The 23730-nt window shown below is 38.7% G+C and overlaps 1 protein-coding gene across 4 annotated transcripts in view; it reads right to left on the bottom strand.

The window, feature by feature from the left end:
* Positions 1-1685: 1685 nt before the first annotated feature.
* Positions 1686-23730, bottom strand: part of NEK11 (NIMA related kinase 11) — an 83607-nt gene continuing 61562 nt past the window's right edge. For 3 of the 4 annotated variants that reach the window (XM_063408032.1, XM_063408011.1, XM_063408041.1), the window contains 2 exons: positions 22163-22223; positions 1686-2613 (listed from right to left, as the gene is read on the bottom strand). In XM_063408032.1, coding sequence (XP_063264102.1) covers positions 2273-2613; positions 22163-22223 — 402 coding nt within the window. In that variant the 3' untranslated portion in view covers positions 1686-2272. Of the gene's footprint in view, positions 2614-16224; positions 16322-22162; positions 22224-23730 lie in introns of all 4 variants that reach the window. The other variant, XM_063408021.1, reaches the window with a different exon arrangement.

Below are 23730 nucleotides of genomic sequence, written 5' to 3' on the forward strand. Positions count from 1 at the left end.
ACTTCCAGCAGTTCTGTTGCTTTTTTATAGATAAAGTTGTTAAAAGATAAAGTTGTTTAAAGATAAAGTTTTTAAAGATAAAGTTGATTGTGATATCAACAATCCTCCTCCTACCTTTTAGATTTCTACTAATGACCACCAGCAATGGGATTTTGCAAGTTAAACAGTAATGTAAAAATTTCTGTCAAATCCATGGTTTGTATTTCTGTGCTTTTATTTTAGCTCAAAGCCAAAAATTTCCTGCCGTGTTTAATATGTGTACTACATTGGCTAATTGTGGTATGATTCATGTAAAAAACCCACAAAATGAAACAAAGTATGGTTTAAAGCATATAAGCAGTAAACCAGTAACTTCCAGATCCTCACATGCCTTGAAGGTCATTCCCTGCAGAGAGAAGAAAGCAACTAAGTAAGTGCAAAAGGCACTGTGAGTTCTTTCCCTGTGCAACAAATAAAAGAAAATACTCCTCATCAGAGAGCAACCATTTCCCTGAAGTCAATCTGAGTGACTAAACGATGTTTTTCAGGTTTTAAAAGTTTCCCTTTAATGATCTCCCAAGTCTTTGACTGCCTTAAGGAGCCTGACCCATTCTTACACAGGTATTTTTTCTTGCAAGCTGCATGGAAAAAAGCTTCAAGAAATCTTTGTCACTAGTAAAAAAGGAATTGACTGCTTACAGAGGCTCTTTTTGAAGTTTTTGTGGTAAATCACCTTGAACTGCAGCAGAGGTAAGTGAAGGAGTGAAGATTATCTTCTTCTGACATTATTGTCACTGTGTCAGTTACTCATTGTTTGCTTTTGGACTTTATAGTCCCTGCAACATCCAAGCACTCCTCCTGTACCTTGAACTTCAGCACTTCTGTTTTAAAATGGTCTTAAGTTCTGTGCAGAAAATATGGAATCAGGCACAAATGCACCACATTGAGAAGGATAGGAAGTGTAAGTCAATAAGAAATAATTGGAAAGAGACTGAAACCTGACAAACAAATATGTTTCCCTACCTCAGTGAACATCATAGTGGACTTTAGTCTCTGGCTTGTAGCATCATGTATTCTAAATAAAAGCTGAAGCTAGAAAAACTTGAAACATACCAGAATCTCTTATTACTTTGAGCTGGAAGTATAGCACCACACCATAATAAGCTGAGGAAGCTGGATGTGCCTTTTGCTTCCCCAGCTTATGCTGCTGCTAAAATAGATTTAGATGACTCTACTTGGCTTTTGCATTGTTCTTAACACATGTTATAAAGATGGATCAGTAACACTGCTTAATTTACCATCAATACTGGTATACTCCACTATAAATAACTCAGGTCAAACAGATTTTTTTTTTTATATTCTTAATACAAATTTCTTCTAATTTATTTAATACAGTCCCAAAATCCTTTAAGAGTTGCAGTGAAAAAGCAGGAAGCATAAGGATTATGACAACAGCTCAATGCCTAAAATTCATTTGGTCTACAATTCATTTTAGATTCCTTTACTAATCCTATGACTTTGTTAACCTTTACTCTTCTACACAGATGGAAGAAGGAGCTCAGAATGCAGAATAAGGAAGGAAGAGGTAGAAGGAAAATATAAGGTATATAATCAGAGCCTGATACACAGTTGAAATCAGCAGGAGTGGGATGCATATGAAGAAGGGAGCATAAAAACTAAGAAAGAATATTAACACTAACAATGTGCAAGGCAGAAAAAAAATCAGTTTATTGTTCCATTTTTGAAGAAGGAATTTAATCCAAAACTCTTTATACAAGTACAGTGTATGACCAGACATACTTCTGTCATTATGAATATACACACCTATCTCTGTATATGTGAGCATGCATATATGTATATAAATATGCACATATGCATGTATTTCCACAGTTCCATTGAAGCTCAGATTAAATACAGCCCTTTTGAACAATCAGTAATAACAAGACAATTCGGGGCTGAGTGGCCACACATATACATGTATGTTTAAGACTAAAACTGCCAAATTACAAAAATTATAGGCTTAAATGTCATAAGGACCAGTTAGCACAGAAATCAACAGCAGCTGGAGTCTAATCCTGCATCATTCCATCAGAGGCAGCTTTGCCAGCGATGCTCTCAGTGCAGGACTGATGCCCAGCCACGGCCCAGAACACCCTTCCTCATGCTTTAAGAGGCAGAAAAAGGGGACATGGGCAACTGTGAATCCTCCCCTCCACTGTCACAAACATTTGCACTTCTTCCTGCCCCTGGAATTCGTGTTGTATTTACCCACTTCTGACTGCAGCCTGGACTCTCAAATGGAGCTTGCCCACATGCTGATGTAATACATCATTTTCAGCGGTGTCCTGCAAACACTCCTGTACCTGCGTGCTGGCCCGAGGGAGGCCCCTTCCCCCTCAGTGCCATTTCCAGCTGTTGCTGGCACACTGTCACAGCTGAAGATGTGGCTCTGACGGCCGTAGCTGTTCCTCGAAGTACAGCAGCTGATCCACTTCGAAGCAGTCACTTGCTCTAGAAACCAGTTTCTCCAAAGAGCTCCTGATCTCCTCCTCACTGGCATTCCGCTGTCTCGCCTGCTTGAGGCAGCTGTACACTGCCTCGAATGTCTCCACTCCCAGCTTCCCAATGGCAGACCTGGGGGTAAACATTACAGAAAAGGTCAAGTAAAGGTTAATTCATGTTATATAGTACACAGGCATTACTGGTGCAGATTTCTTCTAAATACTGTAAAATTACATCACGATGCACCTTGTTTACCTGACAGTAAAAGGAACCAAAGTTTCCTGGCAAATTTCTCCATGGTTAGTTGCTATATGAAGAGCCCAAGAGTAAAAACCTGGCCATAGCAAAGTCATGGGAAGCATGGCCATCTTCACTGTTACAATCCAAGAATTCTCTTCATGCTGAGTCTGGCAGACTCTTTTATCTACAAGTCTGGTAAACACACGTTTTATTTCAAGAGGAAAAATTAAGCAAACATGCACTTTGGGAGTATTGCTTCTGCTAATGTGACCTGCAGACTTGAATCTTCTCTGCCTCTGGATTTCATCAAAGCCAAAAAAAGTAACCCCATTCAGCTGAACACCACTGGCTTTTTACATGAGCACACTTTGTTATTCACTGCTTTATTTTAGTTTCTATCAAATACAAGAAAACCATTGTACAAGCTCAGCATGAGATAACTTCACACTTTTTTCTTTCCTACAGTGCTTTCCTTTATCAGAACACAGATCTGTAACTCAGTGACAAAACACACACTCACAGCATCTTAATATTGATTTATTAAAAAGATCCATTTGAAAACTGCAAGACAATGAACAGCATTTCTTCTTTCTAAAGGAAAAACATCTTTAAATTCATGTATCACAGGTAACATAAAATTTTTCACTCAGTGAAAAAGATGGCTTCATATTTTGATGAAAATACCAGGGTTATTTTCCTTCTGCACATCAGAGAGTGTCTGCCTGCTCTTCAGGCTCCTGACAGAGGATTTGATTTTTTTCCACTAAACCTTTCCATATTAGAGCAGTTGAGAGTAGTTGAGCTGAGCAGCAGGCTCTCCAGCCAGTGCCTGAGGCAGCAGGAGCTGGGACACCCTCAGCTTGTGGCTGTACCAAGAATGATCTATACAGGGCAGAGAAGGGGATCAGAGATGTCTCCTGGTGCCAGTGTTAACGCTTAGAACTTCAGTAAATGTGCACGTAGGTTCAGAGGGAGCAGGCACACTTCCCATGGAAGTTTAAATAGTTAAACCTACTTCCCAACAACAACTTCACAAACTGCATCTGTAGTTTTTCCTGGCTTTGTACTGATTTTGCTCCATGTCTAACACGGGGGAAGGTCAACTCTTCTCACCCAATAGCATAATCAACCTAAGGGTGTAGTTGCTTTTTATCAGTAGTCAGCCTGTTATTGCTGAGGAAAAACATCATCACAATTAAATGTCAGCCAGTAAGAGTTCCATATTATGTAAATTCCTCAATCCTTAGGAAAACATTGCAAAGAATTCTACTTTGTTGCTTCTCAAACTTCTCCCATCCCACCTGCTCTTTGCTTTTCTAGCACCTTGATCATGCCCAGGTGTGATCCCCTTTTGGCTTCAGGTCACCCCTCTGCTGGCTCCTGACACAGAGGCAGATCAGGAACCTGGGGCAGAGAAAGCCAAGACCCAGGATCAGAAGTCACAGGGCCTGGAATCTCTACAGGTCTAGACCCAACTCAGTCCTGCTTTCTATAATTAGAAATTATCTTTTTATTTTCTACCAAGAATGTTGTTTAGGAGAAAATAAAAACTGTTGGAAATAATTAATTCTCAGACCCTAGAAGCCTAGGGATTGTATTACCACTGAAAGCTAAATGGAAATTTGTTTGACAATGTACATTTCTTCACAAAACATTACCAAAAATATCACTGTTTCTCTCCAACAGTTAAAAATCAATACATGAAAAGCTATCCTGAAATCACTGCTACTTCATCAGTGCCTTTAATGACTCCTCTCTCCCTCTTAGACAAGTATGTTTAATTTTTTGGCGGTCCTGTCTATTTCAAGATGAAAAATTAAGCAAACAAATACCTTGGGAGTATTGCTTCTGCTAATAAATTGTGACCTGCAGACTTGAATATTCTCTGTTCAGCTTCGCAGAGCACACAAATCAGCTAATCTGTATAATAGCTGATACAATAGAATTAAGGGGAAAATGTTCATAGGTTGAAAATTACAGGGTAGGTTACAAAAATTATAACCTGCTTTGACAAAAGAAGACATCAGGCTCTGTTTGGACCCGAGAGCTGCATTAATTTGACTCTGCTACCACATCATGCATCACAGAGGCAGAAGTGTGGGATCTCGGGGAGTAAATGTCAAGGAGGCGTCACCGAGTCAATCTATCAGCCTGATGGAGGGAGGGGGGAAGGCGCATCCTGGAAAGTGAAGTTTGTGCACTATGGCCCTGGTCCTGTGCTAGGGGATATTTGTCCATCCATGTAAAATCCTAGAGAGGCACAATTACAGATTGCTTTTTCACATGAAATATGGGACACTTGCACTAATTCTTTGAAAAGAATTAAAGCCTTACCACCAAAAAGTGCTGTGGGAACAAGAGGCAATGCAGAACTCCCATTTACTGTCCCATTTGGCCATCCATGTTTTCTGATTTGCTGGCATTTACTCTCTTCACGTTATCTTATAGCTCACTCACCTACAAACTCACTGTGAGTCATCATCTCTTTTTCAGCCAAGACGACACGAGTGAAGGGGATACCTGACATCTGGGATTTCATTACTATGAAAAATTGTGGGCCAGACCTCTATCCCACACTGTGGCCTGAAAAAAAATACCTTTTGTTGCCGGCTCTCATGCAGCACACAACACATGCCTGAGAAAATTAGCTGCAACAAGACCCAAAGGCCATATTGATACTTGATTTGTGGATAACGATGGAGCATGGACATAAAATAGAGACTTGGTTCTATCAAGGATAAGGCACTTCTGAGTATGTGAGATGCAGTAAAGAATATCACCAAAATCATACATAGGCACTGCTGGAGTTAGAGGGGAGCTAAATAGGAGCCTTGAGAACAGCAATTTTTAGACACAGGGTGCCTAAACCCATTCCAAGTCATTTAGTGGATCTGAATTTATCAGGCTGTCTGGTAATTCGCAGTTGATTTTCTAGGCATCAGTACAAAATTACTAAAATTTGACAATATAATAATGTTGTGTTCTCAACTGGCCAAGGAAGCTGTAAATCTTTCTATAGATGAACAAAGAATTCTCTATCATCCCACAGGTCTTCATTTTGACTATTCTGGTACTAGCTACATATTAACATCTCCTTTCTGGCTTGGAGATCAATTACAATACCCCTACATTTATGCCACACTGACAAAAGCCACAAAACAAGATTAATACTGAAGTTTGTGCTCCTCCATGGGCACTAGCAGCCGGGTTAATATCTCTCAGCAACTTGTCATGACCTGCCTTGAAGGGTAACTATGACACAAATCAGCAGCTAAGGGGTTTTTCAGCTCCTCACTTTCCAGTGTCACTTAGCATGATCATTTAAACTATATTTAATGGCAACTATCATTTAAAGCCATCCTGGTCTCACTGGTGCCTTTAGGGAGCTGTGTGCGGTCTGTGCAAAGAGAGGCTCTGCACAAGCCACTGCTGAACACTACCGGAGTAGTAACACCATGAAAGTCCCTCCGGATCAGGCATTAGCTCTAACACCTCACCTCTGCCATAAGAGGCAACAAACACACTGCTCCCAAGACAAACACAGAAAAATCAGTTATTTCAAAATACCAGTTACTCATGCCTACATCAATGCAAACCTTAACAAAGAAATTTTCTGGACCTGGAATACCCATTCCACTGGGCATTTATTTCTCCTTTTGAATGCAGCGAGGCTACCTGCATCCACCACCAAAGAGCACATTGTAAAGTACAGAACAAAACTTTGTTGATTTTGGCTCATTGGGCATAAAAGCAAGTCCAGGGATCTTTGAAAGAATAATGTCAGTAGGTGCCTCTAAATTCTGTTCTTTCCAAGTCAAGGAGCTATCCCCATGGACTCCAGCAATATTACTTAGGATTCTCATCAATACATCCAACAAGAATTTGTCCCTGAATTAATGTTATTTCCAAGCATCAATTTATTAACCCCATATTTCTCTTTAAAAAAGCTAAGCAGTAGTGATATGAATCTCAGTGAAAAAGATTGTTGCATTTATCTCCTGAGATGACTTTGCAAAAGAATCAGGAAATTGCATATCCTTGGTCTCATACAAAATATTGTTTTCTAACTGTAGCAGAAAATCTTAAGATATCTGCTACAGCATCTTACAGTTCAGTAAACAAACAGGTTTATCTCAGTCAGAACACAAAAGATCTCTGTCCTCTCTTTCTGTCATTCTGTTTGCTGGCATTACTAACTATGAATGATTAAAACTTTGACACTTTAAAGAAATGGCCCTGGGTTCAAACCTCCATTTGCAGCATAACTTCTCTGTTGCTGTTTAAAGACCCCTTAAGATCTGCTGGGAGAAGGGCATAATAAGTTCCATGATTCAGGTTTTAGGAACTCATTTCTAAAGGTAGGGTACCACTTTTCTAGTTCTGACAGCTGTTCAATCTTGGGAATGTGAAAAAAATGGCTAAGTGTAAGAAAAAGGCTTATTAAAAAATAAAAAAAGGTAATGGAAAGTATTATTATATAAAAGCTAGTAAGAAAAGCAATATGAATTACTATTAGTAGCCCCCACCTTCACCTTCAAGCCTCAATGGACTTCAACTATCCTCACATTACTGCTGAATGAAAATTTCTTCACTTGAAAACACAATGATAATTTTCCTAATTCATCCTTAATTACTTCATAATTCCTGAATTAAAGCACCTTAATTTGATTGCAAACAAAACTCTCTGATGTCCTACTTCAAAGATCTGCAAAATCTAAAGCGTATTTAGGACATGTTTTCCCATGAGTTAAGAAGGATCTTATTATTAAAATATGTAGACACATAGGTGAAAAAATATCAACAATAATATTCTCCATGCACCTCATATTCAGAGATAAATGAATTTATAAAATAGGAATTGGAGTTGACATCTGCTCTTGGAAGAAGTGTTAATTATAATTTAGAGCTGCTAGTTGAGTTCTAGCTACTATGAATTTAGAAGATGCTTTATCCAGAGAAAATGTGTTTCCTTTCATTATTTCCACAGAAGGAAACAAATTACAACAAAACACAGTTATTTAAATCAAACCTGAATACTGCAATTTAAAAGTCTTCCTATATTAAGAAATTTACTACCAATACTAAAAAGAGGAAATATATTTGCTTCTATAGAGCTATTCTTCATGAGGTAGGGTGGGTGAAAATGACAGTTTCACTGTGGCCATGAAGAATTACCTGAAACACACTTCTCTGGGCTGCAGTAGCTTTATGCACAGTCTGAAATATTTTAGTCTTTCTATAATTATTTTAAACAACATTCTGATTTTTAACAGTGCCATGGCATTCAAAGAATCTTTGAAAAGTCATCAGTTTAATTTCTTCAGCATCACTGATCAGGATGAAGCAGGAATTCATGGCACACTTAACACATACTTGATGCTATTTTCTTTGTTTATCAATGCATTTGTTTTAGACAGATATATCTGAAGAGCAGCACAATATACAGCTACTTCTTGAATGGGGGCATGGGAGGATACAGTAGTTGCCTCTGAAGTGTCAATAATTATATGCAGATCTTGCAAGAATCTAAGAATATAACTGCTTTCTCCTTTGTTCAGCTGTGTGGTAATACAGAGTTAATGCTGATGTCCCTTTACATGCCTTAATATTGGGAGGGGGTCTCTCCTGACTTAGGATTTCATACCAAAATGACAGTTTTGAAACCAACAATTTGCCTATCAGAGAAAGGAGAAGTCTCGGGGTTGATGTTCTCCGAGATTCCCCTCGGGGCGGCCGTTCCCCGAGGAGGTGAAATCTTCTCCCAGGGTTGCTGTTCTCTGGGTATTTCCCTGGGGTTGCTGTTCTTCAAGATAATAAGGTTTTCTGTCTTCTCTTTGCCTTGAGCGTTTCACACTAAAGGCAGAGACGACACTGTGAGTCCAGCAGCTCAAGTTATCAAGGTTGTTTATTTCATATTATCTAACAGTTCTTGTTCGGCTTTGCAAGGCGTCCCCAGCAAAGCAAGACACGCCGTTGGACTGGCGCTGGGCTGCCGCTGGACTGGGGCGGATCAGAGAGCCCCGTACCTTATGTACCGTACTCCCGACTCAACCACAGTCCAAGACGTATTTATTGTTTACAGAACATTACCAATACTAACTTGCTACGCTAACATGTCAGTTCTATTCTAAACCAATCTCTAAAGTCCAAATCAGCAAAAGATGGGGGATGAGAACAAGAACAAGGAAACTAGGGGCTACTCTCCAATTCTTCCATCTTGTCTTCTCAGCCCCGTATACTATGAATCCTAATCTCTATATTTATACTCTATAACAAACTACTATCTACTTCTAAATTCTTAGGATCTGTGATTCTTCCTTCATGTGAGCATTCACTTCCATGGATAGAAGCCAGAATCAGAGTCCTTCTGGGCTCTGTGGGAGGCTGGCTGACCCCCTTGTACAGATCCCAGACCCCCCTGTACAGCCCCCTGACTCTCCAGGGCTGTCAGAGGGATCCTCTGGACTCCAACAGAGAAGGTACTTAGGCATTTCAATGAAACAATGAGAATACTATTATTATATATATATTTTCTCAATCCAAGCACTATCTTTAGCCATTACGTGTTACTTCTGGATATAAAACAATGCATTTCTGAGTTAGCAATAAGTCAGTCTCATTAAAAGGTTGTCAATGAGTCGAGTGCTTCAATGGAGAGATTAATGTAAACAGTTGGTACGGAGATGGACAATTCTTGATAGAAATATCACAAACATCACAGTAATTTACTCACAAAATTTCCAGCTGGCCTTGAGCACTGTACAGCCACAGAGGGAGGTGAAGCAGCATTCAAGCTCTGAGCTATGCTAAACACCCATACAAGCTTACAGTAAAAGTAAAAACACTCCTAAACATCCAATCAAAAAGACATTTTTGAAGCTGGGAGCAGATAAAGATCGGGGACTAAAGAACGGGGGCTGACCCAATGTGGGTATGTTGCACGTTCTTCCCTTTATTGCTTGAGATGGCGGGTTAAATACAGACAGCATAGTTTACAAGAAGTGGTGCATTCTGATAGGCAGTGAGAGTAAAGAAATATGCAAACAATCTAGAGTTAAGGCAGCTACGGAGTTTCAGTGTAATTACTCTATTCTGTGGATAGATATACCTTAACGCAGCTTCTACAGCACTACAAGCTTATCTAGACCTACGTAGGTTAAATGTTTGAGGCCTAGCAGGCCCAGGTCTAAGGCCTGGTCTGAGGCCCAGTTTGGGATAGCTCTACCGTACAAGACATCCTGCTCCTGCTACACATTTTAAAAGCTAAAAGAACCCCAACTGCTGTGGAATGTGAGATGTCCAATTCTGGCAAATATTTAAGCGTGTATATACACATATACATAAAAATAGACACTAACATACACAAAAAGACTCCCAAATCCATTTGCATAAGATTTTATGCAAACAGTTTTTCAAACATCAACCATTTGGGCTTAGTTCACATCTGTATCCACGCAATGGGGCCTGAAGCCAGGTGGATTAAGTCCACAACTTCTTTCAGGTCTCTTTTCACATCTGTAGCCCTTTTAAAAGTTCCTAGCACTAAAGAGGACTAAGGCAAACTCAAGTTTTGGCAGAGCCATACAATTCCATGATGACATTATTCTATAGAGAAAGAAAGAAAAGCAATTACCAACTACGGGCAGTAGATCTATGATTTTCAGAAAGGCCTACAAAGACTTATGCATTCAGTTTCTTCTGTATCAAAATAAGACAAGCTTCACAGAGCTGTTCAGGCATTTAAAGACATAGATAGAAATCTAGCACTTTTTTTTTCCTAAAAAAGCAAACAATTAATATCTTTCAAAAGAGAGTTCTGGTCATTCCTGTGTCAAACCTCTTGGAAAATTCCCTATCTATATTTCTGTCAAGTAAACATTCCAAGGCTGCAATGCTACTTCTAGTAAACACTGTCAAAATTCTTCAAGTGGTTCCATATTGAAAACACACTATATAATTAATGCTGTGTGAAAGCATTTTCACATTTGCAAACTATTGACAAAATCAGGGTGCTGGAAATCTGAACAGCTCAATCTATGCATTATGTATGCACAGCATGACAAACCAGGCAAGCTATGCTTTGTGTGCAAAACAAAAAGAAGTATAAGCCTAATCCTCTGAATGTTTTGAGTGTTTGGGGCCACTTGACATTTTAAAATGAATGAATCTATACTTAAAATTTTAGGTGTTTTGCTACTGAGATGCAATTTTCAAAGTGAATAAAAACTCTCTCTAGTGCTAAAGCAATCATAATATTACTGTGCCCTTAAAAAAAAGTTCTTAAAAATTCAGAATAACAGAATGACTCATGGATCTATGACATACAGCTCAGCAGAGAAGATGAAAAAAAAAAATCTGTGTTTTCTTTATGTATCTAAGCAAATACACACAATATTACACATTGTTTTAAGGGTACAACCTGAGGTTAAAGTAATCTGCAAAATGGGCAAAAGATGAACATCCCAAGAAAATGCATCAAACTTTAATTGTGCCCCAACACTCCCTCATTTTAACTACCAAGTTTGTTCACATTATTCATTTCAAAGTGCACCATAACAAATGTAAGGCTGCTAAGAACTGCTGAAATTATGGTGTTGGCAGGTGACATGCTCTCCCCATCCTCCAATGCAGGATGGAGGGGAGCAGCAGAAGAGACAAAGTGCCAACAGGAGAAGCAGCCCATTTTTGTCATGGAAAGTATGGACAGTGGGAAAAAGCTGAATGAAGACCCATGGAAAATGCCTGAGGAATTAGACCATCAGCTCCAACTTTGGCCTTGAGGGATTGCTGCTGCTTCTACTGCACTTCAGAGCAGTCTTGCTGAGGTGTCTTGCTCACCTTCATTTCTTCTTAGGCAGGAGAGGCCCAGGATTTACCAGTTCCCACTTTCTCTTTCAGTGATTGCCTTGGGACAGCAATGACTCCTGAGACAGGAGCATTCACTCACTAGGGTTCAATCCTTCAGTGTTCCTGCTGAGTTTACTGTACTGTCACTTGCTTGTAAAGCAAGGAGAAAACCCAAAATACTTTTTTCAAATTTGGGTCTGGAAGGTAATGGTGCAATTATCTTCAAATAGATTTTCAGTAAAAGAAAGAGAAACTCATGGACTAAGATGTTTAATTTGTTTCCATAATGAACTCATTAGACTCATTTGAGACTGGCCTTTAAAAATGAGGTGTGAGAAACTGTGACAAGGAAGATGGATATGTAAATAAAATCTTGGCTTAGCCCATGAGATGCAGAAAACTATAGTCATGTTGTAAGATGTCTTGGGATCACCAGACAGAAATTATTACCTGAAAATGGAGTGTTGGACAGAACACTGTGGTGTGTGTAAGAGGAAATTCAATGCTCAAAAACATATCAGGATCAATACCTTCAAGAGTACTCTATTCACCTGCAAAAAACATGGTAGCTCAGACAGTGTCAATAAACTTCCTTACCAAGTATGTCTTGTCTGTGAGAAGACATCTTATTCCTCAAGCACATTTACATAATGACCTTCAACATGACAGTCAATGGCAATCAAAAGGTCACTGATAAGTTTTAAAATAAAAATCTTAAAAAACAATTAGCTTTTCTGTATTTGTTCCTTTTGTCTTCACTTAAGCTGCCCTCAATAACGTCAATAGCAAAATCAGTTTCAGCTGGCTCAGAAAGGTCCACTCTGCATAAACTGAAATACTACATCATGTAAACACTTTCTTTACTGTAATAATTTGTTAAAAATGCACAAATAAATGTACAAAAAATCTATACTTCTGGGATTTTAAGACTACTTACCTCAAAGAACATCCAGTGCCTACTGAACGACCTCAAAATGACCTTTATTTCTGAATTTTTAAGATAAAGGATGCATTTGATGGCAGCATCACAAGCACAAGAAGCGTACCTACATACTGCTCACAACTCTAAACCAATAGTGTTATGAGCATTCAGAGGAGCAGAATAAAAATATCACCCAATGCCTTTTCTTCATGACTTCTGAAAGACTGCTTTACTTACACTCAGCAGGGGATGATGAAGTCTTTTGCCTGATCAGGGCATGCTGCTGTGCATAAGACTTTGGGGACTGACTAAGAGGTGCTTACTGCTGGGCAAAAGGATTTTAATTTACTTAAAATTTGGGGCATAAAAGCCTTTTCCTTTTACTGCCATACATTTTATTGAATTCTAAAGTGTGTATTAAGTTTCATGGCTATTAAAATGACTCATTGTAGATATTCATGGATATCTCCACAAAGGAGAACAAAACGATCTGTACTAAGTTTTTTGTATGGACCTTGGGGGGAAAAAAAATTAATAGGTGCTACTACAATTTAATCTGGCAGGGAAAAAGCTTTGGCTTGAGGAGCTGGTTCTGAAGAACAGCGTGGTTCTCTCCTGAGATGCACAGTTGGAAAGTCTCTATAGGGGAACATGAGTGCAAAGTCATTATTCCTTTGTCTTCACAGATCTCTCCATGAAGATAACTTGCTCTGGACAGCACGTGGCAGTAACGCTTCTCAGACTCAGCATGCACCAAGTTACCTCGTACCACCAAGGATGGGAACCACCACGAGAGTTAGATGGTGGCCACAACAGAAAACACCAGGAAATGGCTCCTCCCATTTCCTGCATCTAACATGATTCTGCAGCTTCAAAGCCCAACATGAGGAATAAGAGTCTCACAGCTCTGATTTCTATATTTGGTTGACTTCTCGCTGCTGGCATGCAGGGCTGGGGAGGAGCATAATGATAACAGTGGGAGCTAGCTCAAAAAATGGAGATTCCTTATCAACACTGCAGAACCTAATATCAAAATGCTTAGCATTGAAGTGGAAATTTTTGTGGAGACAATGAAATCTGCTTGAAAGGTGAAGTTAAATCTCTGCTCTTATAAAATTTATAATGAATTCTGATGCCAAATATAACAAACTAGAAATTGTTGATACTGGAGTTGGTGGTTTTATCATGACTTTTATTCAGAGGACAGCAATTCACTGATGCTGGATGTGATCAACTGGAACAGAGAGTGCAATGGTAATTGGAAAGAAAAAGTCAGGGGAAATATTTAGGGGTTATAATGAAAAAAATGCTATTTCTTTTCACTTGAAATTGGAGGATACCAAGCACTCCTACCTACCACTTTCAAGAATATCAGTGGCTCCCTTCTATATTCCCATAAAGATTTTAGCACAGTTTCCCTCTCACAGGAGTATCCTTGTCAAGTTCTGCATAAGAATACAGTACAAACTCCTAAATTGATGCTCTGTACACAGCAAGTCAAAGAAGGCATTTAGTGAATTATGCTGCAGTAACTCTAACAATGTGGACATAACCTCTTGTCAAGTGACTGCCTTGTTACAGTAGTTTGCAAGCCAACATTATTCATGTGACTTTTGGAAATGGCTAAAAGGCACTTTTGTGGTTAGACCCTGTGTTATTTTAGATTAATCTACCATTTTATCTGAGCTACTGACACTTTCTTCCAGTAATGTCATCTGTAATGCATGGGCACAAAGTTTCTTTATGAGCAGTTCACGACATAGGAGTCTCCCTCACCAGAATCTATTGCTCCTAACATCTGAAAATGGTGCAAATCCCAAACCTTCATAGTCCTCTTTCTAGAGTGATTTGACACCCAACCAGATTGCACTGCACCTCCACATTATCTCCTCTGCTCTGCTCTTCTCTTTCCTTTTAGGAACTCCAGCTACTCCGTTTCTGTAAGACAAATTCCTCACATTGTCTCTTTCATTAGAAGCTGTCATCTGGAAGACCCCCCCGCCCCCCAAAAGTTTCCATCTACACGAGTAAAACTGAATAGCACAAGTCTAAATTATATTAGCCTTGCTTCTGTGGCACAGTTGTGAGGATGACATTCAACAAACACATCATATGAAGTTTGCTGAGGGATGAGCAGAGAAGCTGTGGCTTCATCTGTTGATTCATAGCCAGATGTGCTTCTTTCTCACCACTGAAAACCCCACAGTGCCCTGTGTGCAGACCGGCCATGGGTCAGCATTTGCAGGGATCTCCTTGACTACACACATGCTGGGTACTCTGCTCATTGTTCCTTAACACTTTACTTTCCAAGCAATTAAGTCCTTTCTCATATTCACATATTCAGAAAATGAAAAAGTTATGCTATGCTTTGGAGAAAGGACAATAATGTGAGTCACAACAAACCATGAAAACCATGAAACAGCACTGGAAAAACAGAATTTGAAGGAAGGGATCTAATCATACCTCAGCCCTAAAAGCAATGACCATGAAGTTCAAGTATTTTGTTTTATCCAGGAGCCATGAGAATACCAGGTGAAATCTGTAAGTTTAGTGGGAATTTTGACTAAAAATCTCACCTTGTAAGTAGTTGGGACAACATAATGCATTAATTTATTTTTATAAGTAGTTTCCATGAAAAGAGAATGGAAAGCAGTACAAGTGGAAGGCTGTGAGACCTGGGACTGGTTCCACAACAAAAGCTAAGCCATGAAGTGAAACCCTGGGAGCTGCTGCATCTCGAAATACTGTAAAACCAAACAACTTCTGTTGGGAGTAAATGTGATTGGTATTTTCCTGAGTACATGGTGATTTGTTTTAACCAGTGGTTGCTATCAATGGTGTTGGAATTGTACTCATTTTCTTCAGAGATCTCACTTAAATTATTAACATCTACTGTTTGAGCTTATCTGTATTCCAGTAACATCCACCACATTATTGGCACTGTCCACTTACACAAGAAAAAAAAATTGCCCTTTTAAAAAGAGTTTATATTCTGAGAGCAGTTGAATCTTGCAATATTGCAAAGAATATTTGAGCTCAGAAATAATACACATTGCTATGATTATTAGATCAGCACCTAAATTAGGATGCAATAAATCTTGGAAGGCCAGAAATTACTGAATCAAGATAAAGGCTTAAGATACATTAACCAGTGCATTCTAGAAAGGTAGCACAGATTTTTGTTTTATTAAGACACTGAAACCTTTATAAATAAAGCTGGGGCTTCAGCAATGCTGAAAACAAGTAGACAGTGAGTTTCAAAGGGAACTGCCCATGTACATTCCTCTGTCTCATTTGAAAATCCCAGCCAACAGCAGCAAATTTAGTTAGTTTAAAACATCATATCACCATGGGAAACAAACCCACTTATTTCTCATTCCAGACAAGAATGAAATGTGGGTGAGGGAGCAAACGTGGTGGTGGTAATGTGTACATCTGCAGGTGATCTATGGGCATGGGCTGTGCTAATAAAGAAAGTGAAATCCAGAATGACAACAACAGCAGGGAAGGCAAAAGGCAAAAGGGATTCTGGAAGGATGTCAGTGATTGTGCAGCTTACAAGAAAACAATCAGAACCTTCATCCTCTCTGGAGGCAGGTAGGCAAGCCTCTAAACACCTTACCATCCACTTCTTTTCGTTGATGGGATTTTGGGGTTTCATTTGCTGTGCTTCGCAGTTTTTAAAATCCATATTCATTGCCTGCACATTGGTAACACATAAATATGCTACTTACTCCCTCATGTGTTTCAGCTTGGTCTCAGCCATTGTACTGTCGAGAGCTCTGAATCCCTGGGGCACCCCTGGAGACACTCTGGTGACAGTCCTGGAGCCTACAAATCAATGCACAGACACACAACCTTATTCACCTTCATCCCCTGAGCTCTATTGCAGAATCAAGGGCAGTCAGAAGGAGGAAGAATATTCCTGTTTCTCACAAGGCAGAGCCACTTTAATTAAAGATTAATTAGATTATTAAATGTACATTAAGGGCAATTCCTTTCTGAGTGACAAGTAGGTTTATAGCTTAAAGGCACCAGAACTGAAATAACAAGGAATACACAGGGAATTACAACAGAAAGGATAATCACTTGGGGAAGTGCTGGGATGGACAAATATCCAACAAAATTAAATTTGCTTAGACAATATGCATTTTCTTTCATTGTTTTTTTACTTATCTTTAAGAGCAAGAGCATTCTTCCTAACAGGCCAGTCTCTCCTTGAGCTTGATCATTACTGTAAACTGGAAGTATTTCTCTTACGACATCAGTTTCTCCTTCAGATAAAGGTACTCTTTTTATGTATCAATATATATATATAAACATACTTGTATATGTAAATACATATGTATGTATTTAAGAAAGATACATATGCATAAACACACATTCCCACTCTTTCTGTTTGCAGGCCTTGTGAGCTGTTTCAATATTTCAGGACCTAGGGCTCACATACCACTGAGGCACTCATCCACAGGAACACAGAAGTGCTGAATCACAGAGCACTGTCAGGGTTATCAGCTCAAATATGCTGCAATTTCATGTAGTCATCCCATCATACAAGTCTGTGGTTTTCCTAAGAAATTTATGTATTTTTTGCCCTGACTACTCCCATTGGAAGACAATTTCAAAACCTCAGTGGGAGCTAGTGGCTAAAATGTTCCCTCTTATTTCCTGATAAAATTTCTTTAGGGAGCAGTTCATGCTCATTTTCCTCCTGTGCCAGTTCTATCCCTTGGCTTATGAAGGTCTTTCCTTCCCTTTTGCATATGCTTTCATTTCCTTATAACTGGGAAAAGAGATCCTGTTTCAGCTTTCAATTTGTTGTGCTGAACAAAGCAGCTTTTTTAGCTTCTTATTGAAAATTGTTTGGCATTAGGATTTCACTTCCCAAAACAGGAGCTGTATCAGGGTGTAAATGTGTGGGCTGTGCCACACAGGACCCAAGTTCTGAACAGGCATGGGAGGGCTTTGCATAGGATAGGAGCAAGCCAAAAGTCAAACACGTTAACACAATGCCTTGTCTAACACTCCCCTCCTACCAGGGGTTTTTAGCTTGGACTCAGCTGGGGTTTGGCTTAGTTTGAATTGCATTAGCAGGGATCAGATGCAGCCAGAGGGAGCTTGCAGCTCCCCTCCCTCTATGAGGTGGTATAGACACCTCCAGAGAACACCAAATGCTTCCCTGGAATGTGTAATCATGGCTCTCCCAACAGTTAAGCTCCTATGCCTTACATGATTCTAGACCCTGATCACATCCGTTTTAATACTGAGATTAAAACTTTCCACTGTGAGTGATCCTCCTGAATCACTCACAGTGAGTGTCTGCTGGATTGAGAACCTTGGAAGCACAGAAGAAATGGATTTCTGATTCTGTTAGCAGGATGGCACAGTTAAAAACATTTTCCTAGTTTATTTTACACCTAATATCTAGGAGGTATCTGGTGCCTAAGTATGACAACTCAGGCATAGTTAATATTGTTTAAAAGATGAAAAACGACAAGCCCAGTTCTTACTGGCAACCAACTATTTTACCTATTAATGCAAAAAACATTTCCTGATCAGTTACTGTAACAGAGCACATGCATATCCATATGGTTTTACATGGAGTCTGGGAGCATTCAACTCCTTTGGCAGCATTGGAAAATTCAGCTATCCTCAGGATAGCTCAGAGGAAACCCCAGGTGCTGTGCAAAGCAGAGCTCATGACTTACTAGGCTGCATGCTCCTCTCTGTTGGCACAGTATTAAGGTCCAGATGTAAGGCTTTGGTGCTTTGAAACCAATTAAAAATTGATGCCCTGAGCACCAGTGGCCTAAGGAAAATATAAACCTTGCATTCTCTTAAGGAAGAGTACATTTAACCATAGGCACCAGATAAATTCTGGCATTACTATTATTACAGGATATATCACTGTAGTAAGAGCTCAGCATATTCTTTCTGTTTAGTGAATTCAGTATATTTATTACTACAATATTTCCTTCTCCTCTGACATTTCACTATTAAAGACATCCTTCTTGTTTGGTGGGGATTGGGTTTTTTTGGTTTGTTGTTTGGTTGGGTTTTTTCCCCTGGCATTTCTAGCTAAATAATTCATATTTTGTCTACTTTACACATTGGCAGTTGGCCAAGAAAAACATAGTCTCTACGTGCAAACTCTCTATCTTCCTCTCCATTTAATATGATGTTTTTGGCTACTGCATGGCAGCACAAACGGAATATGGTAGGATGCTGCAAAGGTGTGGTTAATCATTAAAAAAATGAGTTCTCAGTGAAGACTGCTAAGAGCTTGATACATTGGTGCTACAGCACACCTCAACAAATTTTGCTGGGGTGATTCATAATCACACCAACTTCTATATCAAAGGTATTTTCTTAGAAGCAATTACTGGATTAATAATATATTTTGCACCCAGCTTCAGGTAGTTTGTGTACCCACATATCAACACACAACAAGGAACTATGCTTCTTCAAAATGTTACCAGATAATGATTTGCATTTTTTATCCAATATATCCTTCTTGATCCATTAAACAAAATCAAATGAAACAACAACACTGACTTTTCAAAACCAGGTGTTGTGGTTTCTAAATGTATTTCAATGTCTCCCAGTGTCTAACCCAGTACTGCAGAAACAACATGGGGCAAAGGGCAAAAGATCTTTGTCCTCTCAGGTGATAGAGCACCAGTTTGAGGTTTTCACTGAGGATCTGTAGAGAAAGGAATTTATTCACAGGTGCATTATCTGGTAAGAGTTTTCATAAATTATAGTCCAAAGGCACTCCTAGAAACATTGCTGCTTATGACCAAAGAATTGGTGATACACATCTACTGCATCTCTTCATAAGCCATGATGTGTTGTGAAACTGTTATATCCACTGAATCACAAACTTATGTTTGTATGTCATATTTCTTTTCTTTAGCTTTCACTGCTACATATGAGATCCTACAATGCCTTTTTGTACAAGATATAAAAGATCTGAATCAAATGTGTTTCCCAGATTCATAAACAATACAATGTGACCCAACTGCCCCTAACCTTCTCTTCCTTAATGCCAAGCAAATTTAGTAAATTTTAAAATGAATTTTTCAAACTCCATTATATTTTGCAGTTTTTTGGTGGGATCTTCTCAATTTTTCAATTTATCAGCATGGCCTATCTTATTTCAAATGCACTCCTCATGGACCTGGATAGCCAACACAAAAGCAATTGTGTACCACAAAAGCTCTGGTAGTTGGAGTGGTTCAGGGACCTCTTGGGGAGAAAACTCAGTTACCTCCCAAGTCCTTTTATAAACACTGAGGTTTATACTAAACAAATTACACCAGTTGAAAAAAAAAATTATATTTATTGCATTCTTTTTATTACAGCCTTGGTTGATATTTTTAAAAAAAGTTCTAGCTTTTTTCTTCTTGGTTGTTCTCTAACAACCACTTGGAATGACTCATAATTATTTGGTAATACTTTAATAATGAAAGATGCTACAAGAAATTCTGTCTTGGCCAGATTCCTGATTCTATTGCCCTATTATTGCCATGAAATCCATACTGTCTCAGGAATAGCCATTATAACTCTGTTGTAGCTCTGTAGCCTACTAATAAGGTATTGTCTCTGCTTGTACCAAGCCACACACCTGGAACAGAGTCTGAAAGGCTTCAGGCTTTGTCTGGTCTTGTCTGACAGAAACTTTAATTGCTTAAGCTATAGCAGCAGTTCTTCCAATTACTGTGCAGTGGGCTGTTTTATTTCCACTTATTCTTGTAACATATAACCTGATTTTTTAGATGGGTAGTAGTATTCTGTGTAGAAAGACATATTTATAACTAAGTTAATTCAAATAACGTGGAAAAGTACAGGCCTGGTACAACAGCAGATGCCTTGAAAAGTGGGAGCAAAGGATGAGTTGTAAAGGTCTACAGGCATGGGATGACAAGAGGGGAGGTCCTGCCTAGTACTGGCAATGCCATGGCTACAATTAATGTGCTAGTGGTCAGCTAAAGAAATGCAGACCTGCAAGGCGACACACCTAGCTTTAGTGTGAAAAAGACAGCAAGTATCTAACCTATGTAAAATGCACCATGTACAGAAAATGTTGATGTAATGGGAATTTGGACCCCAGTGAACAATATGCAAGGTATAAATGAACATTAGCAAACCCATAAAAATTACCCCAACTGGAGGTTTATAGTTTGATTTTGGAAGAACTTAAAATAATGGAAGTTTAAACTTTCTCAATGACACTGAGAAAGATAAAAGAGAACCTGGAGATTTGTCTCTTTTTATCATCACATATATTTCTTTGGAGAAAATCATACCTAATTATTACCTTAGTTTGGAGTAAGGGTATAAGTTTCAGCACAGACTGGTTGGAGATTTTTTCAGTGATAAAAGTACAATTTAATTCTTTAATATTACAATTTTTAAAAAGGCATCTTCTTCTCCCTAAGACTGAATGAAAAAGATTAAGATAAGGGAGTTTCTGATACTAAGATCGATTTTAAAACACCACTGTTTGGCTTATATTTTTGTTTGCTCTCAGCAGCCTTCAAGGTAATTCCTCTCTTTAATTAAATGATGGAATATTGAAGCACAGAGCAAAATTGTGTTCTTATTTCAACTTCTGCAAACCCATTGCAGACAGTGATGCTGCAACTGCATAGATGAGTGCAGAATTTGGAGAGGGGATTCTCTGTAAGTGTGAAGGGAAACTGGATGCAAATGTTCCTTCCTTCAGTCCTGGGGGTCTCCCTGACATGGGGCCCAGAAGGTGACCAGTGGCTACAAGACTGTGATGGCAACAACTTTGATTACCCCCTTTCATCCTTCTTCTCTGACTCTCTCTTCCCATCTGTCCAGGCTCACAAGCAGGGGGGAAACAGTGCTCAGCCCTGGAAGAATCTCTGAAAGGAGGACTTCCTAGGAGTCTCCTGTGTTGTGGATTTAGATCATACCAAGTCAGGTTTATCCCAGCTGAAAAAATGCAAATGAAGCAGCTCAGTGGGAGCCTTTGGGAACTCAGCCAGCCTTTCATGCAGGTCACACTGGGGCTGCTGCTGGCATGGTCCCACCTGGTGGCCTCTGAGGACAGTGACTGTGGCAGCCACAGTAAATAGCCTTCCTTCATGTAAGTTTGCTTTTCAGCGTTTACGTAGACCACAAAGACCCAGGTTTTCAAACTGTAAGTCTATAGACAGTATTTTGCCAGAGATTCTAGGATTAAATTACAAACTTAAGTTCTCACTGATTTCTTTGTACCTGTAATGAGATACTGTTACATAAATTATTATCCAAACCTTGACCATAATTTTTAAAAAATTAAGTATTTCAATTCATTTTCTCTTATTGTTACCAGGATTAAAAGCTATAAAATAGCTTCCACGTCCTCAAATATTTTCCTCTGGAGAAAAAAATGACAATAGCCAAGTTTTAAAAAAATTTTTATAACATTTTATGCTTCTGACTAGCATGCTTTATGGCTTTATTATCTCCAACAAAAGCACTTAACTACCTATGCCTTTTCTTTTGGCATAGTTATACTTCTCTGCAGTAGATTAAGGAAGTAATTTTCAAGGAGATCACATTTTTTGAGTAATTTGGTTACAAAACGCAAATAGTTGGACAGTGATGCATACAGACCGCTAATAACTGCTGCTATCTAAAGAAGATATATCATCTTACCCAAAGAGCTGCTATTCAAGACACTCTCCAAATACTCAACCATTGCCTCCATATCACTGTCCTGTGAATAAATCAAATAGGAATAGCATTAGTGTGAGCACTAACTTAAATACAAACACTATGTCCCAGAGGTACGATCCCACAAACACAGAGGATATCACAACAGTAAGCGGCAAGACTAGACTGTAAAATGTTACATTTCCCAGGACATTTTCTATGTTTTCTTCTGCTAAAACATCAGGCTTTGGAATATAAACAAACACCTGTTTCAGTCACATTCCTTGTAGAACACAAGTGTTTGGAACAACTGTGCATGGAATTTAAAGAAGATACATTTACTATGGAGGGTGGTGTGCAGTCTCTGAAAATATATCAGCATTTTATCATCATTTAGTGCTGGAATATCTAAACCAATATTACATTGGAAAAGGCAAGTATATATTTTTTAACTATGCCGAAAATGTTTATGCTTATGATAGCTGCCCACAGCAAATTAATACTTATCTTTCATGTAATTGCATCTACTTACATGTCTAGAAACAGCAACTAATAAAAATAATTAATTAAGAAGAGATTTTAACATTTTTGTATTTCATATGTTCTGCTACCAAACAGATGGGTAACAGTTTTGCCATGTTATCCTTCATATGAAATGCTGTTTGCATACACAGATGAAATTTAAAATTCTGGCCATTAACCAATGATTGTTGTCCAGGAAGTACATCACAATTTTATGAAAATCCAAAAAAAAAATTGGAATTTGAGTGTGTAGAAGCTGCTGCCATATTACATTTAATAACACAGCATTTCTTGACTATCTAAAACTGACAGTCAAAATCTTGACCTTGCTAAAAAATATGTCAAAAATATGTTTTAAAAAAATAGTACTGTATGCCTTTAAGACTTAAAATAATTGAATAAAAAGAAACACCATTGACCTCCACTTCTACAATGGACAATCTGCTTTATATCCTTCTGTGATCTTACTAAAATGCACATTCTAAATTTCTCAACTTAGCAACTTCCAGTATACCTAAACAAGACAGCAATAATAGTTGGCAGTGACTTCCAGCTGGTTAGGGATCTTCTGGTGCAAGTGGGAGCTCTTATGGATGAGCACAAACTAACTGTTCTTCACCCCAAGCTGTTTCATGGGTTTATATTTGAAATGGGCTCTGCTGCTTCAGCTGAGGTTTGCAAGGTGGCAATCTGCTTCTTGGTTGGCCATAACCACAGGTAACCCACAAACTTATAGGTTTGAAGGAGCCTCTTTGTCCTTTTGGAGCAGCCTGTGGGGTCCTGATTGGATTAAATCAGCACAAGAGTTTCCAGTACTGCAGCTGGGAAACGCTAGGGAATGCATTCATTATGTTAATGCACACAGTACATACTGGATATTGAATTAAGATAGATTTAGTATTACAGATATAATTTCTCTGTAATTCTAAAAAAAAGAACTGTTAGGACTTCATAAAAAAGTTATTAAATAATTTTCATTCAAAATGAAAAAGTTATATTGATTTTTCTGCTAATATTACTTTGTAATTATTTTTATTTTCATTATCACT

Source organism: Prinia subflava, chromosome 1 (assembly GCF_021018805.1).
Source record: "Prinia subflava isolate CZ2003 ecotype Zambia chromosome 1, Cam_Psub_1.2, whole genome shotgun sequence".
NCBI lineage: Eukaryota > Metazoa > Chordata > Aves > Passeriformes > Cisticolidae > Prinia > Prinia subflava.